Source organism: Muntiacus reevesi, chromosome X, assembly GCF_963930625.1.
Source record: "Muntiacus reevesi chromosome X, mMunRee1.1, whole genome shotgun sequence".
Classification (NCBI taxonomy): domain Eukaryota; kingdom Metazoa; phylum Chordata; class Mammalia; order Artiodactyla; family Cervidae; genus Muntiacus; species Muntiacus reevesi.
Window position 1 is genome coordinate 102,149,785 of NC_089271.1, and position 25,691 is coordinate 102,175,475.

Here is a 25,691-nt window from a genome sequence, read left to right on the forward strand (position 1 = left end):
TGGGTCACAAATGTAACGAACGACTTTCACCAACACAATTTATTTCTTCCTTCTGGATCAGAGAGTCTCCCCTTCCCAAAGAATTCGACCTCTAGCTCTGTAAGACAAGTTACTGACTTCACAGCCTCCTAGGTATCGGCGTGACAGTCTCATCCTTCAGTCTGGGAAGAAAAAGACATACCCCACCAGCCCGAGCCTCAGCTATACTTTGAGGTGCCTGGAAACCCCCTGGAGGTGAAGCAAGCACCTCAGAAATAGAGGCCAACTGCCAGGGACTGCAGTAGGCAAAAAAGGAGAGAACGTTTAAAGAGGTAGGTAGGAGGACGTTTTAATTCCTCTTCTATTTTTAACTTTGACTTGCAGTGCTTACATAGGAAATTCTATAGTCTCTCCAGATTGAGGACCCCACAGAAAAATCCAGAGAAAGTGACCCACGGTCAGCCTTGAACCCCTAGGCCTAACGGGCCACTCCGTCCGGAACCTAATGGGTCAGCTGATTGCGACCTTGAACGCGAACACATAGGGTAGGAGAGGCAGGAGATGGGGGCGGGACGACATTGCTGCCTGACGCTGATTGGCTGATGGAGCTCGTCGCCTGGTGTCATTTGTTGTTGGATCAGCGCACCAGACGCAGTCTGCGTCGTGCACGTGCAGCCGTTTAAGTCGCGTCAGCGCCTGTGAGGACTCCGGGAGAGCAAGCTGCAGAGAGGTGAGTGGGCCGCCGTCTCTTTTCCCAGTAGGGGTTTCATCCCCACGCTCTGGGCTTCCTAGTTGTAGCTGGACTTCGGGCCAAGTGAAGAACGGTTGGGGTGGGCAGGGGTTTGAAGCCGTCCTTTGGGGTCTTTCTGCTTCCTCCCGGAGGGTCCAGTAGCACGGTGCGTGTCCGAAGTCTGAGGTTGAGGCCTGCAGGAAAGGCGAAGGAGCATTTTTGACCACATGGTAGTACACCGTTCGTGTTCCGAGAAAAAGACTCTCTAAACACGGATGGTTGTAGAACTATTCGTGTATACACCCTCTTTGGCGAAACTGGTTGTTTGTGGGAGACATTTGGGCCACCTAATCACCCCTTCCTTCCCTGCCAAACTTCACGGCCTTGAACCCTGGTCACTCCCCCCCCACCCCCGCAAAGAAACTAAATAAACCCCACGCGAAACGTCGTACCCAGTTTTGAAGGGAGAAACCTGGAGTAGTATCTGAAAAATTTCCCCTCCCCCTTAATATTCGCTAAGACACTTTGGGAACCCTTCGGTGAGAAAATAAATTCTGTCAACCGATTTTGGGGAAAGGCCTGAACTCCACTGGGACAGGGTGATTGCTAGAGTGATTAGATAAGTGGTTCAACTAATTTTTAAAGATAAAAAATTGAAAGTCGCTCAGTTGTGTCCGACTCTTTGCGACGCCATGGACTTTACAGTCCATGGAATTCTTCAGGCCAGAACACTGGAGTGGGTAGCCATTCCCTTCTCCGGGGGATCTTCCCAACCCAGGGATCGAATCCATGTCTCCTGCATTGCAGCTGGATTCTTTACCGTCTGAGCCAAAAGGATAAATATAAATGGTATCTCTCGGTAAGAAACAAAACTTTAATTGGCCTTTTTGCAAAAACTTTTGGGGAGGATCAACAGTTAATTGTGTAGCTTGGAGGTATATGTGTGAAATGATGATTTATGCTTTTAAAGGTAAAATTCTGATCTCTGATTCTGACTGAGCCTAAATGTGCATGTTTGTATATTTATAAAAACTGAACTGGAAGCCGCCATGGGAGATGAAGATCGGGAAGCAGAAATAATCAACCCTCGTATGTCTTCCTATGTTCCTGTATTTGAGAAGGTAATAAAATTTTAAGTTTTTAGTTATTGAATGCTACAGATTTTGTCGGAGTTGAAAATCTCTGTGGTGAGAAAGTTCATCTGTGGTGAGAAGCATGCTGTGCTTCTCCATGTGATTGTTATTAACTGTCTTATAGGGAATGATGAAGCATGCTAAGCCTCAAATAGAAGAAATAATTTAATAATTATTTAATAATTAATTAACTATTATTAATTTAATAATTAATAATTTAATAATGAAAACCTAAAACGGGTATAATATTATGAGCAACTTAATTTAAATCTCAATGATTTAGAACTTATTGTGGGTGAAAGCAACTTGTGTTAATGTGGTTGAATATCTCTTAAGATACAGTTGTCTATAGAAAATGGAACAATAAAATTTGTTTTTGGGTGGCAGTTTGAATTCTGAAATTTGGTTTTATATAAGCAGGACTCTCAAGATGAAAACATTAGGTTGATTCAGATGGTAACATCAGTTTGATCTTCAGATGTACAAATCTGCAGATCTTTTTCCTCAATAGCTTTTGAAGAGTTACACTGAAATTTACCTGAGGGGATTATGGAGTGGGTTTTTGGATCTCTTTGGATCTCTTAGTTTTGACTTTAAGATGGTGAAGAGAGTCTACTTTGGAAGACAGTGTATTTAATGGATTGCTTTTACATAAGTTTTATCTACTTGAAAATGTCTCCAAAAGTCAATTTGTTTTCCTTTTAGGATTTCCAGTTTGTATTTATGTTAGTCAATTCTGACACTTTCTGTTTCAAGTGATGTCTTAATAGAAATTCTTAATTTACCCCAAAACATAAAATTTAATTCTTTGTCTTTCTTGAATTTGGCCTGTTTGCATGTAAACTTTAGATTAAAATACCTAAGATGTTAATCTGAATTTATCATGTTTCTTGCTTTGGGACGTTTTTTAGAAATAACTTCTTTGTATGTTATCTTTTTATTGTCTTCTTTATGTTACAGTATCGTAAGAATAGTGTAAGACCAAAAGAGGAGAAATATTACCTATAGTCTCACTCACTAGCACAAATGCTCTGTTGAGGTTTTAGTAAATTTTCTTCTATATTTCCCAAACACATTTTTCCACGGATTCTAATGATTGTATGTAATAGTAATTTTTGATTTCAGCTTTTTCACTCCTCAGCACTAGCTATTCCATATTATTAACTTCCTAAAAATAATTTCACATGGGTATGTAGTATTTAATGGACTAGAACTACCAAAGCATAATTGATTTTCTTTTGGTAGAAATTAAAGTTTTATCTTTACACTGTAGTATTGTCATGAATAGCTACAGTTTATTGTTTAATTTGGGAGTATTTGTTTTCAAAAGTGGAATTACTTGGTCAAATAATTTTCTATGGCTCTTTTTTCCCCAGGTTCTTGGTAGATTTGTTGTAACACACAGTTTAACTCATACGTATAGATGTTCTTCCACTTGGACTTGTCTAATTTTTACTTTTTCTTACTATGAGATTTTGTCTTAACTAAATATTATTCAAATGGTATACTGCACTGTAGAATGTTGTGCATGGTTATTGCAAAGGGTGTCTGAAATTGAGGATGGTCAACTGTCAGGCTTCCAGATTTACCTTTTGGGAGTCTTTGTGCTATTCAGTAACAAACTTTGTTTCTCAATGCTGGTCATACTGATTGAATATTAATTAATATTAATGTTAATATTTAATGTACATTATTAACATTATTTAATAGTGTAAATGTTAATAATGTTAATGTTAATATTAATATTAATGTTAATATTTCTACCTTACGATTCTTAGTACATATCTGTGTGTGGCCAATTTGTAGTAAACTTTTTGCATTTGTCCACAAACTTAACACCTGGTGCTAGGTGTGCAGTTAGTAATTTGACCTACTTAACTTGAAGGAACATGATGCATTCAGTGGCTTTCTTTGCTTCTCTTCCTTGAATAAGGTGTGTAGACACTAAGGATGAACGCATGACATTTTTATGTAGGAGAAATCTGAGGTCTTCAGCCCGTTTTCTTTTAAAGGCACCATTTGATTGGTTGTTGTAATTGGATTTCTGTTTCAAGAAGCAACTGGGCTTCCCTTTTGTGCAATTTGTATTGCCTCTGAGATCATCTTGGATTGGTAATAATATCTGTGATCAGCCTTTTGTTAATTTAAAAAATCAGGAGTATAGTTGATTTACAATGTTGTGTTTCTGCTGTACAGCAAAATAGGTCAGTTATACATATACATATATTCATTCTTTTTTATCTTCTATTCTTATATAGGTCTTCACAAAGTATTGAATAGAATTCCCTGTGCTATGCAAGAGGTTCTTATTATGTGATAAGCCTTTTCTGAATGCTTCTAAGGATCCTTCTTTGGAGATTTAGTATTAACACAGGCTTATATAATTTTGAACTAACAGGTTGCTTTTCTGGTAGTTTTTAGAACTTTCCAATGCTGGTTTTTGAAGTGAGTGTACTATGTGGGGATAGAGTAATTCAAAATGTGAGGTTGGGAAATATTTGGTAATCTAGCAGTTAGAGTAGTCCAGAAATGGTTCGGTTCAGTTCAGTTCAGTTCAGTCGCTCAGTCGTGTCCGACTCTGAGACCCCATGAATCGCAGCACGCCAGGCCTCCCTGTCCATCACAAACTCCCGGAGTTTACTCAAACTCATGCCCATTGAATCGGTGATGTCATCCAGCCATCTCATCCTCTGTTGTACCCTTCTCCTGCCCCCAATGCCTCCCAGCATCAGGGTCTTTTCCAACGAGTCAACTCTTTGCGCGAGGTGGCAAAAGTATTGAATCTTCAGCTTCAGCATCAGTCCTTCCAATGAACACCCAGGACTTATCTCCTTTAGGATGGACTGGTTGGATCTCCTTGCAGTCTAAGGAACTCTCAAGAGTCTTCTCCAACACCTTAGTTCAAAAGCACCAATTTTTCAGCGCTCAGTTTTCTTCACAGTCCGACTCTCACATCCATACATGACCACTGGTAAAACCATAGCCTTGACCAGATGGACCTTTGTTGGCAAAGTAATGTCTCTGCTTTTTAATATGCTATCTAGGTTGGTCATAACTTTCCTTCCAGGGAGTAAGCGTCTTTTAATTTCATGGCTGCAGTCACCATCTGTTAGGCGTTTGCATATTGTGCGCACATTGTTGGGGTGAGAGATGAAATGAATGAGCGTGATGACTGTAACAGGATACTGGGTTCCCTTGCTAGTTGTAATATTTCTTATTAAATGACCAATGAGTCTACACACTCGTCTCTTCTGTCTGATCGTTTTGCCTTTTTTCTGGCATATTTCAGATGGCATATATACTCTTGTGATTAAAGTGGAAACTGCTTAAGATAATTAGTGCATCCACAATTATTATTTTGAAATCTATAATATTTGAAATAATGTTAAGTTTTAAAATTTCTAAATTGGTTCACGTGGATGAGTAAAGAGGTTATAAATGTTTTATAGCTAAGTGTTCTAAAAATAGGTAATGTTAAGACCTAAGACTCATTCCACAAGTTTTTTTGAGCCTTATTAGATGCTGGAGCTAGTGGTAAACATGATAGATAAGGGGCTTGCTGGCATGGATGTTGTATTTTACTGGAGGAGACAGAATAAACACATTACAAATCATATACTAATAGTGAAAATTATTAAATAATAATAGTAATAAAATAATCAGGAAACTCTCTGTGTGTGAGGGAGAGAGGGAGAAGAAGACTGGTATGGGTAGATTTAGATCAGGTGGAGAGGAAGATATTCCTTGAGACTATGACTCATGAGCCGGAGACCTGAAAGAGTCCCAGTAACACATGATGTGCAGAGATCTGAAGAGAGAACGAACTTAGGGTATCAGGACAACAGGAAGAAGTACAATTTGCTAGTTTCCTATAGATGCTATGATAAATTATCACAAACTAGATGGCTTACAGTAACAGACAAATTTCTCTTACAGTTCTGGAGGCCAGAAGTTAGAAACCATGGTCTCAGCAGTGCTGTTTTCCTTCAGTAGGCTCTTGGAGAGAATCCATGCTTCTTCCAACTTCTGGTGGTTATAGGCAGCCTTGGCTTGTGGCTGCATCTCTTTCTGTTGTCTTCACTGGGCCTTCTCTGTGTTTGTGTTAATACCCTTGGCCTTTCATAAGGACACTTGCAATGACATTTAGGGCCCACTTAGATAATCCAGGGTAATCTCCTCATTTCAAAATCCTTAGTTATATTGGCTAGAACTGTTTTTTTTCCCAAATAATATAATACACTTTTCAGAAATGAGGGCTTGATATCATTGAGTGGATGTTATTCAATCAAACTATAGCTGCTGCTGCTGCTAAGTCGCTTCAGTCGTGTCCAACTCTGTGTGACCCCATGGACAGCAGCCCACCAGGCTCCCCTGTCCCTGGGATTCTCCAGGCAAGAATACTGGAGTGGGTTGCCATTTGCTTCTCCAGTACCTGCAAGTGAAAAGTGAAAGTGAAGTGGCTCTGACTCCTAGCTGCACCATGGACTGCAGCGTACCAGGCTCCTACATCCATGGGATTTTCCAGGCAAGAGTACTGGAGTGGGTTCCATTGCCTTCTCTGCTACTATAGCTAGTATAGAGCTATTTCATATCCTAAAAGATGATGCTGTGAAAGTGCTGCACTCAATATGCCAGCAAATTTAGAAAACTCAGCAGTGACCACAGGTCTGCAAAAGGTCAGTTTTCATTTCATTCCCAAAGAAAGGCAATGCCAAAGAATTTTCAAACCACCACACAGTTGCACTCATCTCATGCTCTAGCAGAGTAATGCTCAGAATTCTCAAAACTAGGCTTCAACAGGAACCGAGAACTTCCAGATGTTCAAGCTGGTTTTAGAACAGGCAGAGGAAGCAGAGATCAAATTGCCAACATCCATTGGAGGATAGCAAATGCAAGAGAGTTCCAAAAATCACCTATTTCTGCTTCATTGACTACGCTAAAGATTTTGACTGTGTGGATCACTACAAACTGTGTTAAATTCTTAAAGAGATGGGAATACCAGACCAGCTGACCTGCCTCCTGAGAAACCTGTATGCAAGGCCAGAAGCAACAGTTACAACTGGACATGAAACAATGGACTGGTTCCAAATTGGGAAAGGAGTACGTCAAGGCTGTATATTGTCACTCTGCTTATATAACTTATATGTGGAGTACATCATGTGAAATGCCAAGATGAATGTAGCACAAGCTGGAATCGAAGTTCCCGGGAAAAATACCAATAATCTCAGATATGCAGATGATACCAGCCCTATGACCGAAAGCGAAGAGGAACTAAAGAGCCTCTTGATGAAAGCGAGTGAGGAGAGTAGAAAAGCGGGCTTAAAATTCAACATTCAAAAAGCGAAGATCATGGCATGTGGTCTCATCACTTTATGGCAAATAGATGGGGAAACAATGGAAACAGAGAGAGACTATTTTCTTGGGTTCTAGAATCACTGCAGATGGTGACTGCAGCCATGAAATTAAAAGATGCTTGCTCCTTGGGAGAAAAGCTATGACCAACCTAGACAGCATATTAAAAAGTGGAGACATTACTTTGTCAACAAAGGGCCATCTAGACAAGCTATTGTTTTTTGAATAGTCATGCATGGATGTGAGTGTTGGACTGTAAAGAAGGCTGAGTGCAAAGGATTGATCCTTTTGAACTGAGATGTTGGAGAAGACTCTTGAGAGTTCCTTGGACTGCTAGGAGATCAAACCTGTCAATCCTAAAGAAATCAATCCTGAATATTCACCGGAAGGACTGTTACTAAAGCTCCAATACTTTGGTTACCTGATCCAAAGAGCTGACTCATTAGAAAATACCCTGATACTGGGAAAGACTGATGGCAGGAGGAGAAAGGGATGACAGAGGATGAGATGGTTGGATGGCATCATGTGACTCAATGGACATGACGTTGAACAACTTCTCAGAGATGGTAAAGGACAGGGATACCTGTCGTGATGCAGTGCATGAGTCACAAAGTGTCGGACATGACTGATTGGCTGAACAGCAACAAATTTCTAGCATGGCTAAACTATAGTAAGATAAGGCAACATTTGTAGAAAGTGAAATCTGAGAAGGAAAGAGAAAAGAAAGAGAGGGAGCGGGCCCTCAAGATAGAAGTGGACATAGAGTTGATAGAACTAGATGGCCTGGATTTGGGGAACGCAAGAGAGAATGATGCTAAGTTTTTATATTGAAGCAAGTAGATGGATGATGGTGCTCATTACTGAAATGGGAAATATTTGGAAGGTGAACCAGTTTGGGAGGGAAAAAAATCAAGAATTCTGTATTTGCAGTGTTGAATTTCAGATGCCTAAGAAAAGATTTAAGTAAGGATACTAGTCATTAGCTGTTGCTTAGGAGAGGGATCAGAGCTGTAGGTACAAATCTGGAATTTATCTCTTTTAATACGATTTAAATCTGTGAGAGTGGGGTGGGTAAAGTTGGATGGAATAAAACAGACTTAGAGGGTTCTGCCATGAACTATGGGGCATTTTGATTTTAAAGGTACATTAGCTGGGGAGCTGGCAAAGGAGACTGTGGAGGGAGTGGCCATGGGGCAAGAGGAAAACCTGGGAAGGAGGTGTTCCCTAAGCCAGAGAAGCAAGTAGATAGTCTGTTGTTTCAAATGCTGCTGAGAGCTCTGGCAGGATGAAGCTTAAAAGTAGTAATTTTATTACATAATGGGCTTACTATAAGCTTTTTCAGTGCAGTGGTGAGGATGGAGGCTAGCAAGAGTAGCTTGAAGGAAATACAGAATGTGAGAAAACAGAGGCAGCAAATGTAGACAAATTTTTTTGCCTATAATGGAGCAGAGAATGGTACAGTAGCTGGAAGGGAGTATGAAGTTACTTTATTTTTAAGATTATGAAAAATATTAAGGATTTTTGTGATGAAAGATGAATTCTATTGAAAATTTTTTTTCAAAATTTGCCATAGAATGTGTGTGGGATGTTAAATTTCATCTTCTGAAGATTGTTTGGTAACAATAATTTTTCAGTTGTTTGGTGCCAGAGTGTTTCATTACTTTTTATCAGTTACGTGAAGCTGAGTGTTATAACACTTATAAAACTAGCCTCTTTGGGGGCTCTATACATCCAGTAGTATTTTGGATACTAGAAAAGAGAAAAAAAGTCTTCAGTGTTTCACTTTAAATAGGGAAAGCTGGATTACTTTTCTTGTTTGTCTTTTCATCTATGGTAATCATAAATTGGAACTTTTTACTGTAGCAGTTATCAAAATCCCAAGCCATTTCAAAGATTTTATCATATGTTTTTAGTAAGTTAGAAAAATAACTGAATGTCTTTTGAGCTTTATAAAGGTAGTTTTTAAAAGTCAGTGTCTTTTGTGCAAGAAATTTTGGAGCAAAAGTATTACCTGACGATGTTAATACCTACCTTGGTGCACTCCCTCCAGCTTTAGGTTTATTTAAAGAAACTTATTTGACAAAAATATTGTGATTTGTCTAATTCAGTCAGTTAATTGAAGTGTTATCTGTAAATTTTAGATCACTTTTTGTACTTAAATTATTGAATTTGATTTTGAAGAATCTCAGAGCTCTGTTCAAAAGTTTTGCTTTTAGTATTGGAAACTTGTTTGAGAGGAAGCAGCCTGTTCCATACCTAGATGAATTGAGGATGGCTTTTTTCCAATAAAACTTTATTTATAAAAACTGGTAGCCCACCCGATTTGGCTTGTGGCTATAGTTTGCTGACCATTGTTTAAGTGATATATTAGTATGCTATACATAGAATTTTAAAGTGAAGGTGTTTTAGAGTAGTAAATAAAAGAACATGCAGCGACCCAGGAAATCTTTAATTATTTTGTTCTGGACAAAACCCAGTTGTTAAAACTTTCTAGTATTTATGAGATAGATTACTCATTGTTGTTATTCAAAGTAGAAAACTAGTGTTTTCTTTTTTCTTACAGGATAGGTATTCTTCTGGAGCAAATGGAGACACTTTTAACAGGACTCTGGCTTCATCATCAGGTATGTGTTAAAGCAAAAATGCAGAACTGTTTTTAGGTTAAGGGCTTCATCCACTGGATGAGAAGCAGACTAATAGATACCTTGTCAAAGGTGTTTTTTAAATTTTCTAGTGAGACGTTTTGGCTTGAATATTTTGGGTTGGGAGCCTCTTAGAATTAAAGGAAGGGAGAGAAGAGAGAGTGTAATGTTAGAGTGTATCCTTCGATTCAGTGGGTTTTCTGTAAAACCTTTGCCCAGCCTCGAAGTTGCATGTTTGGCTTTCAGGCTGCTATGTGAATTGTCAGGATTTCTGATATAAGGCAGTAGGAGAGTAGACTCAGGTGTTGAAGCAGGTTACAATGATGGTGACCTGTCAGGATAGCAGCTATTTAAACCAAACTCATATCAAATTAATGCACATAAATCCCTGGCATTCCTATACACTAACAATGAGAAAATAGATACAGGAATTAAGGAAACAAAACTATTCACCATTACGTCAAAAAAAAAATAAAATACTTAGGAATAAATTTACCTCAAGAAACAAAAGACCTATATTTAGAAAACTGTAAAACACTGATGAAAGACATCAAAAGATGACCCAAATAGATGGAGAAATATACCATGTTCATGGATTGGAAGAATCAACATAGTGAAAATGAGTATACTACACAACGGAGTCTATAGATTCAATGCAATCCCTATCAAGCTACCAATAACATTTTTTCACAGAACTAGTACAGATAATTCCACAATTTATATGGAAGCGCAAAAAACCTCGAATAGCCAAAGCATCTTGAGAAGGAAGAATGGAACTGGAGGAATCAACCTGCCTGACTTCAGACTATACTGTAAAGCTGCAGTCGTCAAGACAGTATGGTACTGGCACAGAAACAGAACTATAGATCAGTGTAACAAAATAGAAAGCCCAGAGATAAATCCACGCACCTATGGACACCTTATCTTTGGCAAAGGAGGCAAAAATATGCAACGGAGAGAAGACAATCTTATTAACAGGTGATGCTGGGAAAACTGGTCAACCACTTGTAAAAGAATGACACTAGAACACTTTCTAACACCATACACAAAAATAAACTAAAAATAAATTAAAGATCTAAATGTAAAACCAGAAACTATAAAACTCCTAGAAGAAAACATAGGCAGAACACTCTGACATAAATAACAACAGGATCCTCTATGATCCACCTCCCAGACTAATGGAAATAAAAGCAAAAAAAAAACCAAAATGGGACCTAATTAAATGTAAAAGCTTTTCCACAACGAAGGAAACTATGAGGAGGTTGAAAAGACAGTTTTCAGAATTCAAGGAAATAATAGCAAACAAAGCAACTTTCAATCTCAAAAACCCACAAGGAGTTCATGCAGCCCAATACCAGAAAAATAAACGACTCAGAACTAAACAGACATTTCTTCAAAGAAGACATACAGATGGCTAACAGCACTTGAAAAGATGCTCAATATCACTTATCATCAGAGAAATGCAAATCAAAACCACAATGTGGTACCATCTCACACTGGTCAGAATGGCTGCTATCAAAAAGTCTACAAACAATAAATGCTGGAGGTGTGGAGAAAAGGGACCCGTCTTATATTGTTGGTAAGAATGCAAACTAGTATGCCACTCTGGCGAACAGTGTGGAGATTCCTTAAAAAACTGGAAATAGAACTGCCATATGACCCAGCAGTCCCACTGCTGGACACACACACTGAGGAAACCAGAATGGAAAGAGACACGTGTACCCCAGTGTTCATTGTAGCACTGTTTACAGTAGCTAGGACATGGAAGCAACGTAGATGCCCATCACTACAAAAAAAGCTAGTGGAGGTGACAGGATTCCAGCTGAGCTATTTCAAATCATAAAGGATGATGCTGTGAAAGTGCTGCACTCAACACGCCAGCAAATTTGGAAAACTCAGCAATGGCCATAGGACTGGAAAAGGTCAGTTTTCATTCCAATCCCAGAGAAAGGCAATACCAAAGGATGCTCAAACTACTGCACAATTGCACTCATCTCACACGCTAGCAAAGTAATGCTCAAAATTCTGCAAGACAGTCTTAACTAATACGTGAACCGTGAGCTTCCACATATTCAAGCTGGTTTTAGAAGCGGCAGAGGAAGCAGAGATCAAATTGCCAATATCTGCTGGATCATCGAAAAAGCACAAGAGTTCCAGAAAAATATCTCTTTCTGCTTTATGGACTATGCCAAAGCCTTCGACTGTGTGGATCACAATAAACTGTGGAAAATTCTGAGAGATGGGAAGTCCAGTGGGGTCACAAAGAGTCAGACAAGACTGCCCAACTGAACTGAACTGAAATATAGAAAGCAAATACTAACAGACCTAAAGGAAGAAATGGATGCGAATACAATAATAGAGGAGACTTTAACACCTCACTGACGTCAGTGGACAAATCTTCCAGACAGAAAATCGATAAGGCAACAGAGATCCTAGATGACATATTAGGACAGTTAGACCTAATTGATATTTTCAGGACATTCAGTTCAGTTCAGTCACTCAGGCTCTCTGTGACCCTGTGGTCTCAGCACACCAGGCTTCCCTGTCCATCACCAACACCCATAGCTTGTTCAAACTCATGTCCATTGAGTCGGTGATGCCATCCAGCCATCTTATCCTCTGTCATCCCCTTCTCCTCCCATCTTCAATCTTTCCCAGCATCAGGGTCTTTTCCAATGAGTCAGTTCTTTGCATCAGGTGGCCAAAATATTGGAGTTTCAGCTTCAGCATCAGTCCTTCCAATGAATAATCAGAGGTTATTTGCTTCAGGATTGACTGGTTTGATGTCCTTGCAGTCCAAGGGACTCTCAAGGGTCTTCTCCAGCACCACATTGTTTATAGGTGTCACTTTTTCTTTTTAGTCATTTTTAGGTTTTGTCCGCAAAGCACACAGTGGATTTAAGAAAAAAAAGATCATAGCTTTTATTTATTTACTGGTAAAGTTGAACATTTATAGGCCAAACACAGCATTTCTCTTTAGTAACTATCTGTTGATGACTTAAAATATTAAAATCATTGAGTTATGCAAGGCTTAAATTAACTTGGCCACCATGTCCCCAAGATTTCTTTGTTGGTTTCTGTGTCATTTGTGTGTTTGTGTTTTACTATTGTAGGTTATCAAGTCGGCAATGATTCAGAAGCTTCAGGATCGTCCAGAAGAGGTGGAAGAGGTGGAAGAGGTAGTTTCCGAGGTTGCCGTGGAGGATTTGGTCTAGGAAGTTCAAGTTAGTAGTGGATTGCATATACTGTGCTTCATTTATTAAAGAAATGATTAAAAATAACACCTATCACATATAAGATTATTATGACTTTATGAGAACGGTTTAGTATAATGGCTGGTAGGTACATAATCACTTATGCTATGCAAAATATTATTTTGTAGACATATGTAATTCCTTATAGATTAAATGAGAATATGTGAATTTTCTAACAGTTTGTGTGATGCAGTTCTCTAATATTACATGCTGAGAAGCGTTTTAGAGCTTTGATAAAGATGGCCGACCTTACAAATAAGTGGCATTCTCATGAAACCATTATAACTTCTTATACCAGTGTGGCTTTCTACCTAGATTTTTCCAGTCGTCTTTCCTTGGTGCTAAGATATTGTCTCCTGAAGTCACTTTTGGAATGCATGTCTCTCTTAACAGAGGAGAACAGAATAGTGAAAATAAAAACGTAAACTGATATAATGATTTAATAGATATGTAGCAGATTAGTGAATTGTCACTTTTTAAAAAGTGAAGAGATCCACAGGGTTGCTGTTTAAGACTGATAAAGTTTGATTTGAGTGCAGTGGGTACGAAGGGATGCTATTCTGGAGAATAAGCAGTAAGATTATGTAATGTGAAATTTTGAGGGGCAGCAACAGTGCTGCTTTTCAAAGGTAATTTAACTTGCTTATATCATAATGTGGTGTAGTATTAGCTGTGATTACTTTTATAAGATAATTTTAATAAAATTTTGAGAAAGTAATGTATAATTGAAGGAAATAATTTATGGAAAGATCCTTCTGTGTGATACTTCAAAAACACTATGATTCCTGTTAAGTTTAAATTATTGTATCCTGCATCTTTTTAACTTATGGCACCATAAATTGATTTTTTTCTGTTTACTGCATGACTTAAAAGTTTTTAAAAGTAACATAATCTATATTTTTAATCTGTAATCTAGAGAACGAATATGAACCAGATGAGAGAACCCAGTGCTCTGGTGGCCTTTTTGGTTCCAGAAGATCAGCATTAAGTGGTGCAGGTGAGAAATAGTATTTACTACTGAATATTAATCATTCACATTTGCTTTTAGCTCTAGGATTATTGAACCTAATATATATTTTTAAGTATATTAGATTGGTTCATGATTATCTCTGCTTTGTAGATTTGTAGGCAAAAAGAAAATGGACAGTTTTTCCTCCCTTATAAAATTTGTGCTCTGAGAATTATTCCCTCTTTCTTATCTACCAGTTAATTTGAGATATAAATTATACTTTTAATTAGAAGAAGGAAAATGAAGTTTCCTTTGGTTTCAAAGAAAGGATTCTGATGGAATTTGATGAGAAATTGGGGGACAAAAAGAAGCATTCTGTTGATGAAATGTTTAAAAGTAGTTATGTGAACTGTGGTATTAAAAAGAAATGAGCTATATCAAGCCTGAGAAGACATGGAGGAGCCTTAAATGTGTACTGCGTGCATGCTAAGTCACTTCAGTTGTGTCAGATTCTTTGCAACCCCTTGGACTATAGCTCGCCAGGCTCCTCTGTCCATGGGATTCTCTAGGCAGAAATATTATAGTGGGTTGCCATGCCCTCCTCTAGGGGATCTTGTCAACCCAGGGATTGAACCTGCATCTCCTGTGACTCCTGCATTGCACGCAGATTCTTTACTGTTGAACCACTGGGGAAGCTCTAAATATGTGCTACTGAGTGAAAGAAGCCAATCTGAAAAGACAGTGTACTGTTTGATTCCAACTCTGTATGACATTCTGTAAAAGGCAAAACTGTAAGAAGAGGGCTGAAAAAAATTGTGTGGTTGCTAGGGGTCAGGGAAGGGATGAACAGACAGAGCACTGAGAATTTTTCAGGTAGTGAAGTTACTGTGTATGATACTATAATGATGGAGACATGCCATGATACATTTATGCAAACATAAAAAACACTGTACAGTACCATGAATGAGCTGTAATGTAAACCATGGACTTTGGGTGATTATGTTGTGCCAGTATAGGTTTATCAACTGTAACAAAATACCTCTCTTGTGGGGAGTGTTGATTATGTCAGGGGGGTGTGGAGCATGCAGGTGTGAGGACTGGAAGTATCTGGGAAGTCTCTGCATTTTCCTCTTAATGTGTCTGTGAACCCGAAATTGTCCTAAATATGAAGTGTTTAAATAAAATGTTCAGACGAGAAAAGGGTTTTAGTTAAATATAGAATTAGGAGATGGGTGGGTTAAGGGTCTAGGAATCCTGAGAAATTACTCAGTATTTGAAAAGAAATAGCTATATATTTTATGTGCTTGAAGAGGAGCTGTGTTTCCTCTGAATATTTCTGTAAAACAATGCCTTACAGGTAATGGTGACACTTTCCAAAGCAGAAGTGGTCGTGGAAGTGGACGAGGTAAGTTCTTATTTGGTTTACCTGTAAGTGGTTAAAATGACTGTAATCCAAGTTTAACTTTTGAAGTTAAAGGTAACTGTTGGTGCTTTTATACACACTTTGAGGAGTATACATTTGCACGGCCAGTTTGGAGAAGTTGTTTACTTTTGTTGTTTAGTCGCTGTGTTGTGTCTGACTCTTGCAACCCTGTGGACTATAGCCCACCAGGCTCATCTGTCCATGGGATTTTCGAGGCAAGAATACTGGAGTGGGTTGTCATTTCCTTCTCCAGGGGAAGCCAGTTGTTTACTACTACTCTTTAGTCCAGCAGTTCCATTATATACTGTAGGTGTATATGCTCAGTGCATGTAAAAGGATGCTCACTTAAGCTTCATGTATAATACGTGAAAACTGAAAATCACCTAAAATTCATCAATAAATAACTGCTTAATAAATAACATAACCATGAAAGGGAGTTACTGTGCAAATGTTAAAGACTGAGATGTAATCTATGTTTACAGATTCTTATATTAATCTTTCTTATGAGATAGTTAGCTTGGTGTCGGGGAAAAAGAAAGTTCACTATAGATAGTTTTATACTATTAAAAAAATCTCAGAGTTAAAAATGCTTAAATTTCATATAAAAGTTAAAATATTTTCCAGACTAGTAAAACAATAAAGCTTGTTTAATATCTCTGAAAAATTCTGTGATCATTATTAGTCTGAGAGCATTCAGAGTGGCAGTTCCCTTGAACCACTTTTCCCTGCTTCACTCTTTCAGATTCTTGGTTTCTCCAGTGTAGGAAAAGATTATGAATGGCTAAACCATATTTTATACAAATTCTTAGATCTTGTTTGAAAAGGGGTTTGAAGACCTGTGGACATACAAGACAAGAAAGTTAGAGAGTGCACATATAAAAGTGCTATGTGTTAGCCTTTCCAAAGCTATTACAGTCCTGATTCTTTCTGTGTTAGTACCTGAAAGTGGCACAGTCAGTGACTCCTTGTCTAGAAACCAGAAAGGTAGTGTGTGGAAAAGAGTTAACATGATAGGCCTGACTGGTCTTCTTGGAAAGTCCTTCTTACAAGACCCTTCCCTGGCTTCTGGGAACTTGGATTTTGGGAGGGGTCTCAACACCCTTAACCAGTGTGAGTGGTCCACTGTACCTCAGTGGTTTGTAAAACAATGTGGTTTATGATGAATACCCCCTTTTCTTCTGGGAGTTGGGAAATTTGGTACATGCCAGGCAGAAGGTGCCTGCCTGCTTTATCAGCCCCTCATAAGAACCCTGAATATTGAATCTCTAAATTGCTCTGGTAAACATTTTCAGCATGTTGTCACAACTCGTCCTGTATGACCCCAGTGGGAGTGACTCTTAAAAGCTTGCACCTGGTCTTCTCTGGCCTTTTCTCCATACCCTTTTTTCCTTTGCTCATTTTGCTTCATATCTTTTCTATGTAATAAGTCACAGCTATAGTTGTGACTGTATTCTGAGTCCTAGCAAATCATAGAACCTATATGGACTAAGCAGAGATGGACTTTTAGTTCCTCTTAGAAAATATATTCCTTTGTTGAGGAATATAGGAATAGAAAGAGACAAAACAGCTTAAACAAGGAGATACTAATATGTTACAACATTGTAATCTGCATAAAGTCAGCATTTTGAGTGCTAAGGGAACTTAAAATATTCAGGATTCTATTTATCTTAATTGTCTCAAATATTATTTGTTCGAAGGGACCATCCGTGTTTACAACTTTTTCTCTTTGAAAACAAAAAACAAAAATAAAGATATACACAGTCTTGTATATTAACTGGCTGTCACTGTGTGTTTCTTTAATAGGTGGTTACAAAGGTTTAAATGAAGAAGTAATTACAGGCTCTGGAAAGAGTAAGTTTTACTTTAGATCAGGTATTTGATTTTTATAGTGAGTATTGTTTTACCCCTCGATTTTAAAAACCATTTGTCTTGTTTTCGTTTGATTCCTTTTAAGATTCTTGGAAGTCAGAAGCTAAAGGAGGAGAAAGTGGTGACACTCAGGGTATGTTAATTTTTGTGTGATCCACATAAATGTATATTACATTAGTATATATATATATGTGTGTGTGTGTGTGTGTGTGTGTATAAATATATATATATATATATATACAAATGCAGAATATTTAAAGAGATAACTTTAAAAAGTTTGAAGTAAAAACTTTAATGGTAAACCTTGGGAACTTTGTTTTGTAATTTTATTTATTTACTTTTGACTGTGCTGGGTCTTCGTTGCTGCACAGGCTTTTCTCTAGTTGCGGAGACTGAGGGCTCCTCTCTAGTTGTGGTCTTCTCATTGTGGTGGCTTTTCTTGATGCAGAGCATGGGCTCTAAGGTGCACGGGCTTCAGTAGTTGTGATACATGGGCTCAGTAGTTGCAGCTCCTGGGCTCTAGCGCACAGGCTGCGCATGGGCTTAGTTGCTCTGTGGCATGTGAGGTTTTCCTGGGGCAGGAATCGAACTCGTGTTTCCTGCATTGGCAGGTGGATTCTTCACCAGTGAGCCACCAGCGAAGCCCAGGAATTTGCATGTTGTTTTGAATTTGAGTTTGTTGGTTTTTGTCTGTTTTCCCTTTTATTTTTATTTTAATCCTTATAATGTAAATTGTCTTTTAAATTCTGAGGACAAAAAGTGACCTACGTACCACCTCCTTCACCTGAAAATGAGGACTCCATCTTTGCACATTATCAGAAATGCATAAACTTTGACAAATATGATACTATTCTTGTAGAAGTATCTGGACATGATCCACCACCAGCAATTCTGGTCAGTATAATAATTGTTTCTGTAATGGCTGTGAGACAAACTTTCTTTTTTAAAAATGTGGAACATTTCTTTAATTTGATATTAAAGAATACAAAAACTTCATCTTTAGTATTTAATGAGAAATTTAGAATCATATCTAGCATCTACATTATAATTAATTGCTGTGTTGAAAGGGAGGGTACTATATTTCCTCCCCACCTCCTCAAACTAGGATGGCAGCTTCATTTAAATTTATTAAAAAGGATACTTTTCCTAAAGCTTCAATATTTCTGCTTTCTACGTATGTGAGAAAGTGCATCTTAGAGGAGTGATTTTCTAAGGAATCGGGGAGCCCAGAGTTTTCCTGTTGATAATGAACTGCTTTATTGATCAGAGTTATTTGTATCTCACAGGTTTTAAGGGTGCTGAAAAAGGTTTTAGAGCCATTGTCTATATGGAATATTCCTTAATTCTATCAAGTAGTCGCATAGAGGTTCTAGATATTACTTTTGAATGGGGGCATATGTATTACATAAAATAGAATTAACAACTTGAAACTAATTCAAATGGAATATGTTTATGGCATGACTAGTGTATGATACATGGCATTTAACCACTGCCCCCTGATTTTTTTTAGACTTTTGAAGAAGCTAATCTTTGTCAGATATTGAATAAGAACATTGCTAAAGCTGGTTATACTAAGCTTACTCCTGTGCAAAAATACAGTATTCCTATTATACTAAGAGGACGAGATTTGATGGCATGTGCTCAGACAGGCTCTGGAAAGACTGTAAGTTACTTCCCTACATATAGTTAGCCTAGTATTCAAGCTGTCATTTTTTGAACTTTGGTTCTTCCCAAGTAGATGATTTTAGTGAACTGTCATAAATACTCATGTTTTTGCCTCTGATTTCTGGTTTTATTGAAGTTTGTGTACTTTTGACGAAAGAATTTTGAACTATTTCTAGAGTAGTGTTTTGCAGTTCATAGATGTTTATAAGTGTATTCAGCTCCTTCTGTGGGACATAATATTTAATAACTGAGAGTCAAAGCACCAAAGGTTATAAGACCTTTGATTATAAGAGCATGGGAAAAATAATTTATGTAATGTAAAGTTTTTCCCATCACTTCATGGCAAATAGATGGAAAACAAAAAGTGGGAACAGTGACAGATTTTATTATCTTGGGCTCCAGAATCACTGTGGACGGTGACTACAGCCACGAAATTAAAAGACACTACCTCCTTGGAAGAAAAGCTATGACAAACCTAGACAGCATTTTAAAAAGCAGAAATTTACCACTTTGCTTACAAAGGTCCTTACAGTCAAAGCTAAGATTTTTCCAATAGTCATGTATGGATGTGAGAGCCTTAAAGAAGGCTGAAAGCCAAAGAATTGATGCTTTCAAACTGTGGTGCTGGAGGAGACTCTTGAGAGTCCCTTGGACAGCAGGGAGATCAAAGCAATCAATCCTAAAAGAAATTAGTCCTGAGTATTCACTGCAACGACTGATGCTGAAGCACCAATACTTGGGCTACCTGATGTGAAGAGCCACCTCATTGGAAAAGACCCTGATGCTGGGAAAGATTAAGGCAAGAGGAGAAGGGGGCGACAGAGGATGAGATGGTTGGATGGCATCACCAACTCAATGGACATGAGTGTGAGCAAACTACGAGAGATAGTAAAGCAGCCTGACGTACTGCAGTCCATGGGGTCAAAAAGAGTTGGACACGAGTTGGCCACTAACAACAACAGTGGAATTGCTGATACAGTTTTGGAGTCAAGAGAATGAGAAATAGCTGTATGTACTGTTGTTGTCTATGTACTGTACCTGGTCCTTAGTACGAAGTGACCTCTGTTATGCTAATTCTAAAAGAACTCTGATGGGACCCAGTTGGTCTTAGGACTAAACTGTGAGATTTGTGAATTAAATAGGGTTCCATGAGATGAGCATTAAAGACTGTCATTTCCAGGATCATAGTCTTGCTTCATACTATATTAGTCTTAAAAATTCTCCATAGTAGAGTTGAAAGAAAAATAAGTGAAAATAAGCTGTACAATATAGCAGCTAATGTGTGACTTAAATGTGGTTTTGGAGGTAGATTTTAGTGTCTTATTTAATAAGAAAACTGTAGCACCATGTTTCTCTTGCCATATGTAACGTTTATGAGGGTGATATGTTTAGTGAGTCAAATGAATGCTTTCCCAATTTTTGCTCTTGTGGACCACTTTTGTCATGCATTCTGATTTTATTTCTACCTCAAAAGCAAGCATTTATACTAAATGCTACATTCCTCATTTACCTCTCAAAATACGTTAATGTTTGTTTATGTAGAATCTTTGGTTGTGTTTGTTTTTTAAAAAACACATAAGATAGATTAACTTTATCAAACATCTTATATTGTATAATATGAGAATGATGACCAAAATGTTAGATACTCATTGAAATAAATATTATTTCCCTTTCACATTTTAAATTTATCAAAAAGATGAAAGAAGAAGCTAAGGGATATAAAGACATGAGGAATAGGTTGCCATAGGGAAAAGAATGATTCCCTATAAATTTGTAAGTTATGCAATTTAACTTCTAGGCAGCTTTTCTCTTGCCAATTTTGGCTCATATGATGCGTGATGGAATAACTGCCAGTCATTCTAAAGAACTGCAGGAACCAGAGTGTATTATTGTAGCACCAACTCGAGAGTTGATCAGTCAGATCTATTCAGAAGCCAGAAAATTTTCTTTTGGGTAAGTACATCTGGAATGCCACTCACAAACAAGTTTTTCTTTAGAGAATTATTGTATTTATTTTGGGAAGAACTCAGTACATGAAAAAGAATGCAGTCATATAATTTAATGTGGTGTTACCTGACTGAAGTTGACTTTTTCATAATCTTGTTTATAGAATCTATTTTTTTAAATGCTTATTAAAAATCAGATGGTGATAGAAGTAGAACAATAAGACAGTGTACATATTCATGTGTTTTCTGGTAGTTTTTAAGTATATGTTTAAACATGAGTTTATGGTGTTCCTAATAATTTTCTCTCCTTTAACCCGTAACTTCATAAAATGGATAACTGCTTATTTAACAATCAGACCTAATTTTTAATGACTGTAAGACTGTCCATGTGTTTGTATTTTATTTCTCTATTTGGGAGATTTAAGTTGTTTCTATAGATTTAATGTTAAAAATATGAAGTTATTTTAAAGCTTGCATTCTACCAGCAGTATTTGAAAATGCCAACTTCACTATACACTTTGCCACTATTTGGTATTGGATTAGTTATCTGTTGCTGCTCACCGTAAAACCTAGTTGCTCAAAACAATACATATTATTTACAGTTTCTGAGGGTTAGGAATTGAGGAACGGTTTAGCTGGGTGTTTCTGGCTTGGCATCTCAAGAGGTTGCAGACAAGATGTCATCCAGAATTATAGTCATCTGGCTTTATTGGATCTCTCTGTAAGAATGGTTGTCTCTAGGAAATGACAGCTGGCTTCATTAGATTGAAGGGTCAGTGAGAAAGAGCAAGGAGGAGGTTTCTGTGACTTTTGTAAGACAGTTGCAGTCACTTTTGCTGTACTCTGTTCCTTACTAAACAGGTCACTAAATCTAGCTCATCCTCAGGACTGGCTATATAATTTGTGAGAACTAGCCCAAAATGAAAGTACAAGGTCCTTTGTTAAAAAATTAGGATGAATTTTAAAGCAGCAAATAGAATATTAAACCAAGTTCAGGTCTTTTTTAAGCATAGGACTCTGTATTACTGCACAGGTTCTATACCTATGAAGCCAGCCTTGCACACATCTTTGGAGGAGGGAGTTAGGATCTATATTTAAAGGAAGGTGTATTGAAGAATTTGTGTACATATTTTAAAATCACTACAGCTATCTTCATGTTTTCATTTATTTGGTTATTGAGAGGTTGAACTACTTTTTGAATGCTTTGTACATTTTCCCTGTGAATTATCCATTTGTTGTCTACCCATTTATCTGTTGGTATATTAGTCTTTTTCTGTACAGTTCTTTAGAGCTTTCTATCTAGAACCTTCAGCTTTTATTTTGTATAAATCAGTTTGTTTGAAATTAGAGGAGAAAAAACTAAAATTATTAAAATTCTTTTAATGTCAAGCTTGACAGATCTTTTTTGTAAGAAGTAGTTCATTGCTTATACCAGTGTTTATTTCTTACTGACCCCCATGTACTGTGTTGCTCTTCGAGCTTTTAAATCAAGTAAAAGATAAAAGTTTTCTTTTTAAAAAAAAAATAATATTTCAGATAATATGTATGCACAAAATGTGTATTAGTGTGTGGATATTTGTTGGAACATTTTTGTGGCAAAAAACTGAGAAGTGTCTAACTGTCTATCTTTAATCCTCCTCTTCAGAGTTTATACACTATTATGGTTTTATGTGAAATACTATAGAAAGAGCTGGTGCACATGTATGCACTTTAATCCTCCTCTCAACAAATCCTAGCATACTAAGCTTGGTTGCCATCCTTTAAAAAAAATGGTATATGTTGGAGCTAACACTTACTATAGAACTGTACTCATCTTTATAGATGCTCAGTGTTCTTTGTACGGAAGGCCTATAATTCTGTTTTTTCTTGTTAGATAATTTTCAGTCTTTTGATACTAAATATCATGTTAGCAGTGAATATATTACACAGTCATCTTTGCCCCTTTGTGGGGATATATCTGAAGGGAAAATTCCTTAATTTATTGGGAGAAATAAGTTTTAAAATTTTAATAGAGACTAAAATTGTGAAAGAGATTATATCAGTTTATCCCCCTGAGTGCCAGTTTCCCTACACTGGCTGACATGGCATTATCACACTTGCGGGAAAATTTTGTTAGACTTCATTTGTTTTGCATTATTGCTTTAAAAAGTAATATTGAACTTAAAGTGTTTAAAAACCGTCTGTATTTTTAATGAACATTTGTTCATATTGTTGGCCTGTTGTATGGGTGTTGGTTGTGTTTATCATTGTTTCTGAAAGAGCTCTGTCAGGCAGGTTGCAAATATTTTTTCCCTCAGCTTTTCAACTTTCTGGGAAGAATTGTAAAAGAATGTTGAATGTATTAGCTTTTTCTTCATGGATTTCATTTTACATCTCATTAAAAACAAATGACTAATTTTCAAGCAACTAGAAAATGACATTTATTTTTATTGTCAACAGGACTTGCGTAAGAGCAGTTGTCACATATGGGGGAACCCAGTTGAGGCATTCAATTCGACAAATAGTACAAGGCTGTAATATATTATGTGCTACTCCTGGGAGACTGATGGATATCATAGGCAAAGAAAAGGTAGGCTCTAGAGGGATAACAGGACTGTGAGATTGACTAGTAATTGTTTTGTTTGGGAAAGAGAGGAACTTGTGTAAAGACATGTATGTTCATTACAGCACCATTTGTATATTAGGCTCCCATCTGATTCCTTGAATGCTTTCTTTTAATACAAATAGGTAAATAGTATTTTCCATTTTATACTTGGGAAAACAAACTTTTAGTGAGATTATGTAATTTATTTTAATCTCTAAGTTAGCTCTAGTAAGTGATAGGGTTAGAATCTGGATCTGAATCCAGAATCCATATCCTAGACCCACTCTACTGGGAGAAAAATGAAGTCAGTGCTTTTTTCTAGTTTCGTATATGTCTTGAGGAAATCATTTTTTTTTTTTTTCCTGGAAGAAAACCTTTGTGGTATCAGTAATTTTTTCTCCTGTTTTAAGTGTGAGAGTGATATTATCCAGGATTGTTAATTTTCTGTCTTTGGAGAGCGATTTGAGGGCTATTTATTTTCCGTATTCACATACCACATTATTACATCTCTGTATCAGTATTTTCAGTTCACTTTCATGACCCTGCTTTGCTTTTTAAGGCTGTTCTTTAAAGGGATTATTAAAAATATGCTCTTTCTGCAGAAAGGAATTTTTCTTAGGGTACTTATTAAGAGTATCCAGAGAAATTCACCTTGATTTCCCACCTTGTTTCCCATCTTCCATAGGGTAACAAAATCACTTGTTTTCTTTTTGCAAATATGTGCTTCTGTTTTTAGCACTAAATATTCATGATAGGTAAGAAAAGTTTTCCATTTGTTGCTGAGTGGTTAGAGAATTGGGGATTTATTAAGGGTTTAAAGGAGTTAGAAATAAATTTGTCAGTTATAGGCCACTTGATAATGTCATGCTATTAAGAAATTTTCTTTCTTACATTAAATAGCCTGACTTTATCAGATGATATAATCTAGATATGTGCTGTCCAATACAGTAGTCACTAGCTACGTGTGGATATTTACATTTTAACTGATATAAAATTAAAAGTTCGTTCTTCAGGCACACTAACTTCATTTCAGGTGCTTAATAGCTGCATATGGCTACTGGCTAATACTGAAGATATAGAATATTTAAGTGATTACAGAAAGGTCTATTGTGTAATACTGATCTAAATGTTTTGGTTTCTTTCAGTTTTCTGAAATGTTTTATAAGACAAAATTGAGAAATGAAATGAACGCTAATATTATTAGCTAACCATAACAGTGGTCTCATCATTGTATGCATTGATTTCTAATCTTCATCTTTGAGAATATGTTAATAGTTAGACTTGATGAGAATATTTTCATTGAATATATCAACTACTGTACTAACTAGTATGCACTCTCTGCTCTAACCCTTGAAAATATCCTAAAAGATTGGTCTCAGACAAGTCAAATACTTAGTCTTGGATGAAGCTGATCACATGCTGGATATGGGTTTTGGACCAGAGATGAAAAAGTTAATTTCCTGCCCAGGAATGCCGTCAAAGGAACAGCGTCAGACCCTTATGTTCAGTGCAACTTTTCCAGAAGAAATTCAAAGGTAAATTTTTTCTTCTTAGAAGTAGCTGCTGTGTACTAAAATGGTTTTACAGCAGGAGAAACAATGTGAATATCTTCTTCTTGAGAGATTATAACATGGATAGTTTAAAAGTAAAAGTATTTCTAAAAAGTTCACTATATTTTTCATTGTTTCTTACCTTAATTCCTGGCTTTGCATTAGCATCACATGTTATTAGTGTATGTGGTTGTGTGAGTGAGAAAATGAGAGCACGTAGCACCTCGCTAGGATTTAGTAAGTGCTTACTAAATGAAATTATTTTTATGGTGGTGCCCCCTCTTTGACCCCAAATTATAGAGTTTGGGGGAATTGAACTTGTGTTAGAAAAAAAATGTATGTACTAATTGTTGACAGATATCTGAGTATCATACATACACTGTGTGGTCTGTGAGTTCTGAGGTTCGCATGACATATTCCTGCGAGAATGGTGACTCTTCTTTCTGCCTGCTAATCCCTTAGCAAGAGGGAACCTGAAGTACCCATACAGCAGGTCTAGCTTATACAGTTCAGTAAAACCCCTGTTTTCTCTGGTGGAACTGTTCTCTCTTTGGGAACCAAGACCTCCAATACTTATAGTTGGTGCAGTGAGCACAATCTCCCATGTGGGTCACT

At 37.1% G+C, this 25,691-nt stretch overlaps 1 protein-coding gene across 1 annotated transcript in view; it reads left to right on the forward strand.

Annotated features, from left to right (window-relative positions):
* Positions 1–1,758: 1,758 nt before the first annotated feature.
* Positions 1,759–25,691, forward strand: part of LOC136154635 (probable ATP-dependent RNA helicase DDX4) — a 37,872-nt gene continuing 13,939 nt past the window's right edge. Inside the window, exons 1-12 of the mRNA XM_065916837.1 lie at positions 1,759–1,830; positions 9,758–9,818; positions 12,950–13,060; positions 14,007–14,087; positions 15,397–15,444; positions 17,266–17,313; positions 17,417–17,464; positions 18,083–18,225; positions 18,842–18,994; positions 20,795–20,949; positions 23,382–23,511; positions 24,895–25,061. Of these exons, the coding sequence (XP_065772909.1) occupies positions 1,759–1,830; positions 9,758–9,818; positions 12,950–13,060; positions 14,007–14,087; positions 15,397–15,444; positions 17,266–17,313; positions 17,417–17,464; positions 18,083–18,225; positions 18,842–18,994; positions 20,795–20,949; positions 23,382–23,511; positions 24,895–25,061 (1,217 nt within the window). The remainder of the gene's footprint in view (positions 1,831–9,757; positions 9,819–12,949; positions 13,061–14,006; positions 14,088–15,396; positions 15,445–17,265; positions 17,314–17,416; positions 17,465–18,082; positions 18,226–18,841; positions 18,995–20,794; positions 20,950–23,381; positions 23,512–24,894; positions 25,062–25,691) is intronic.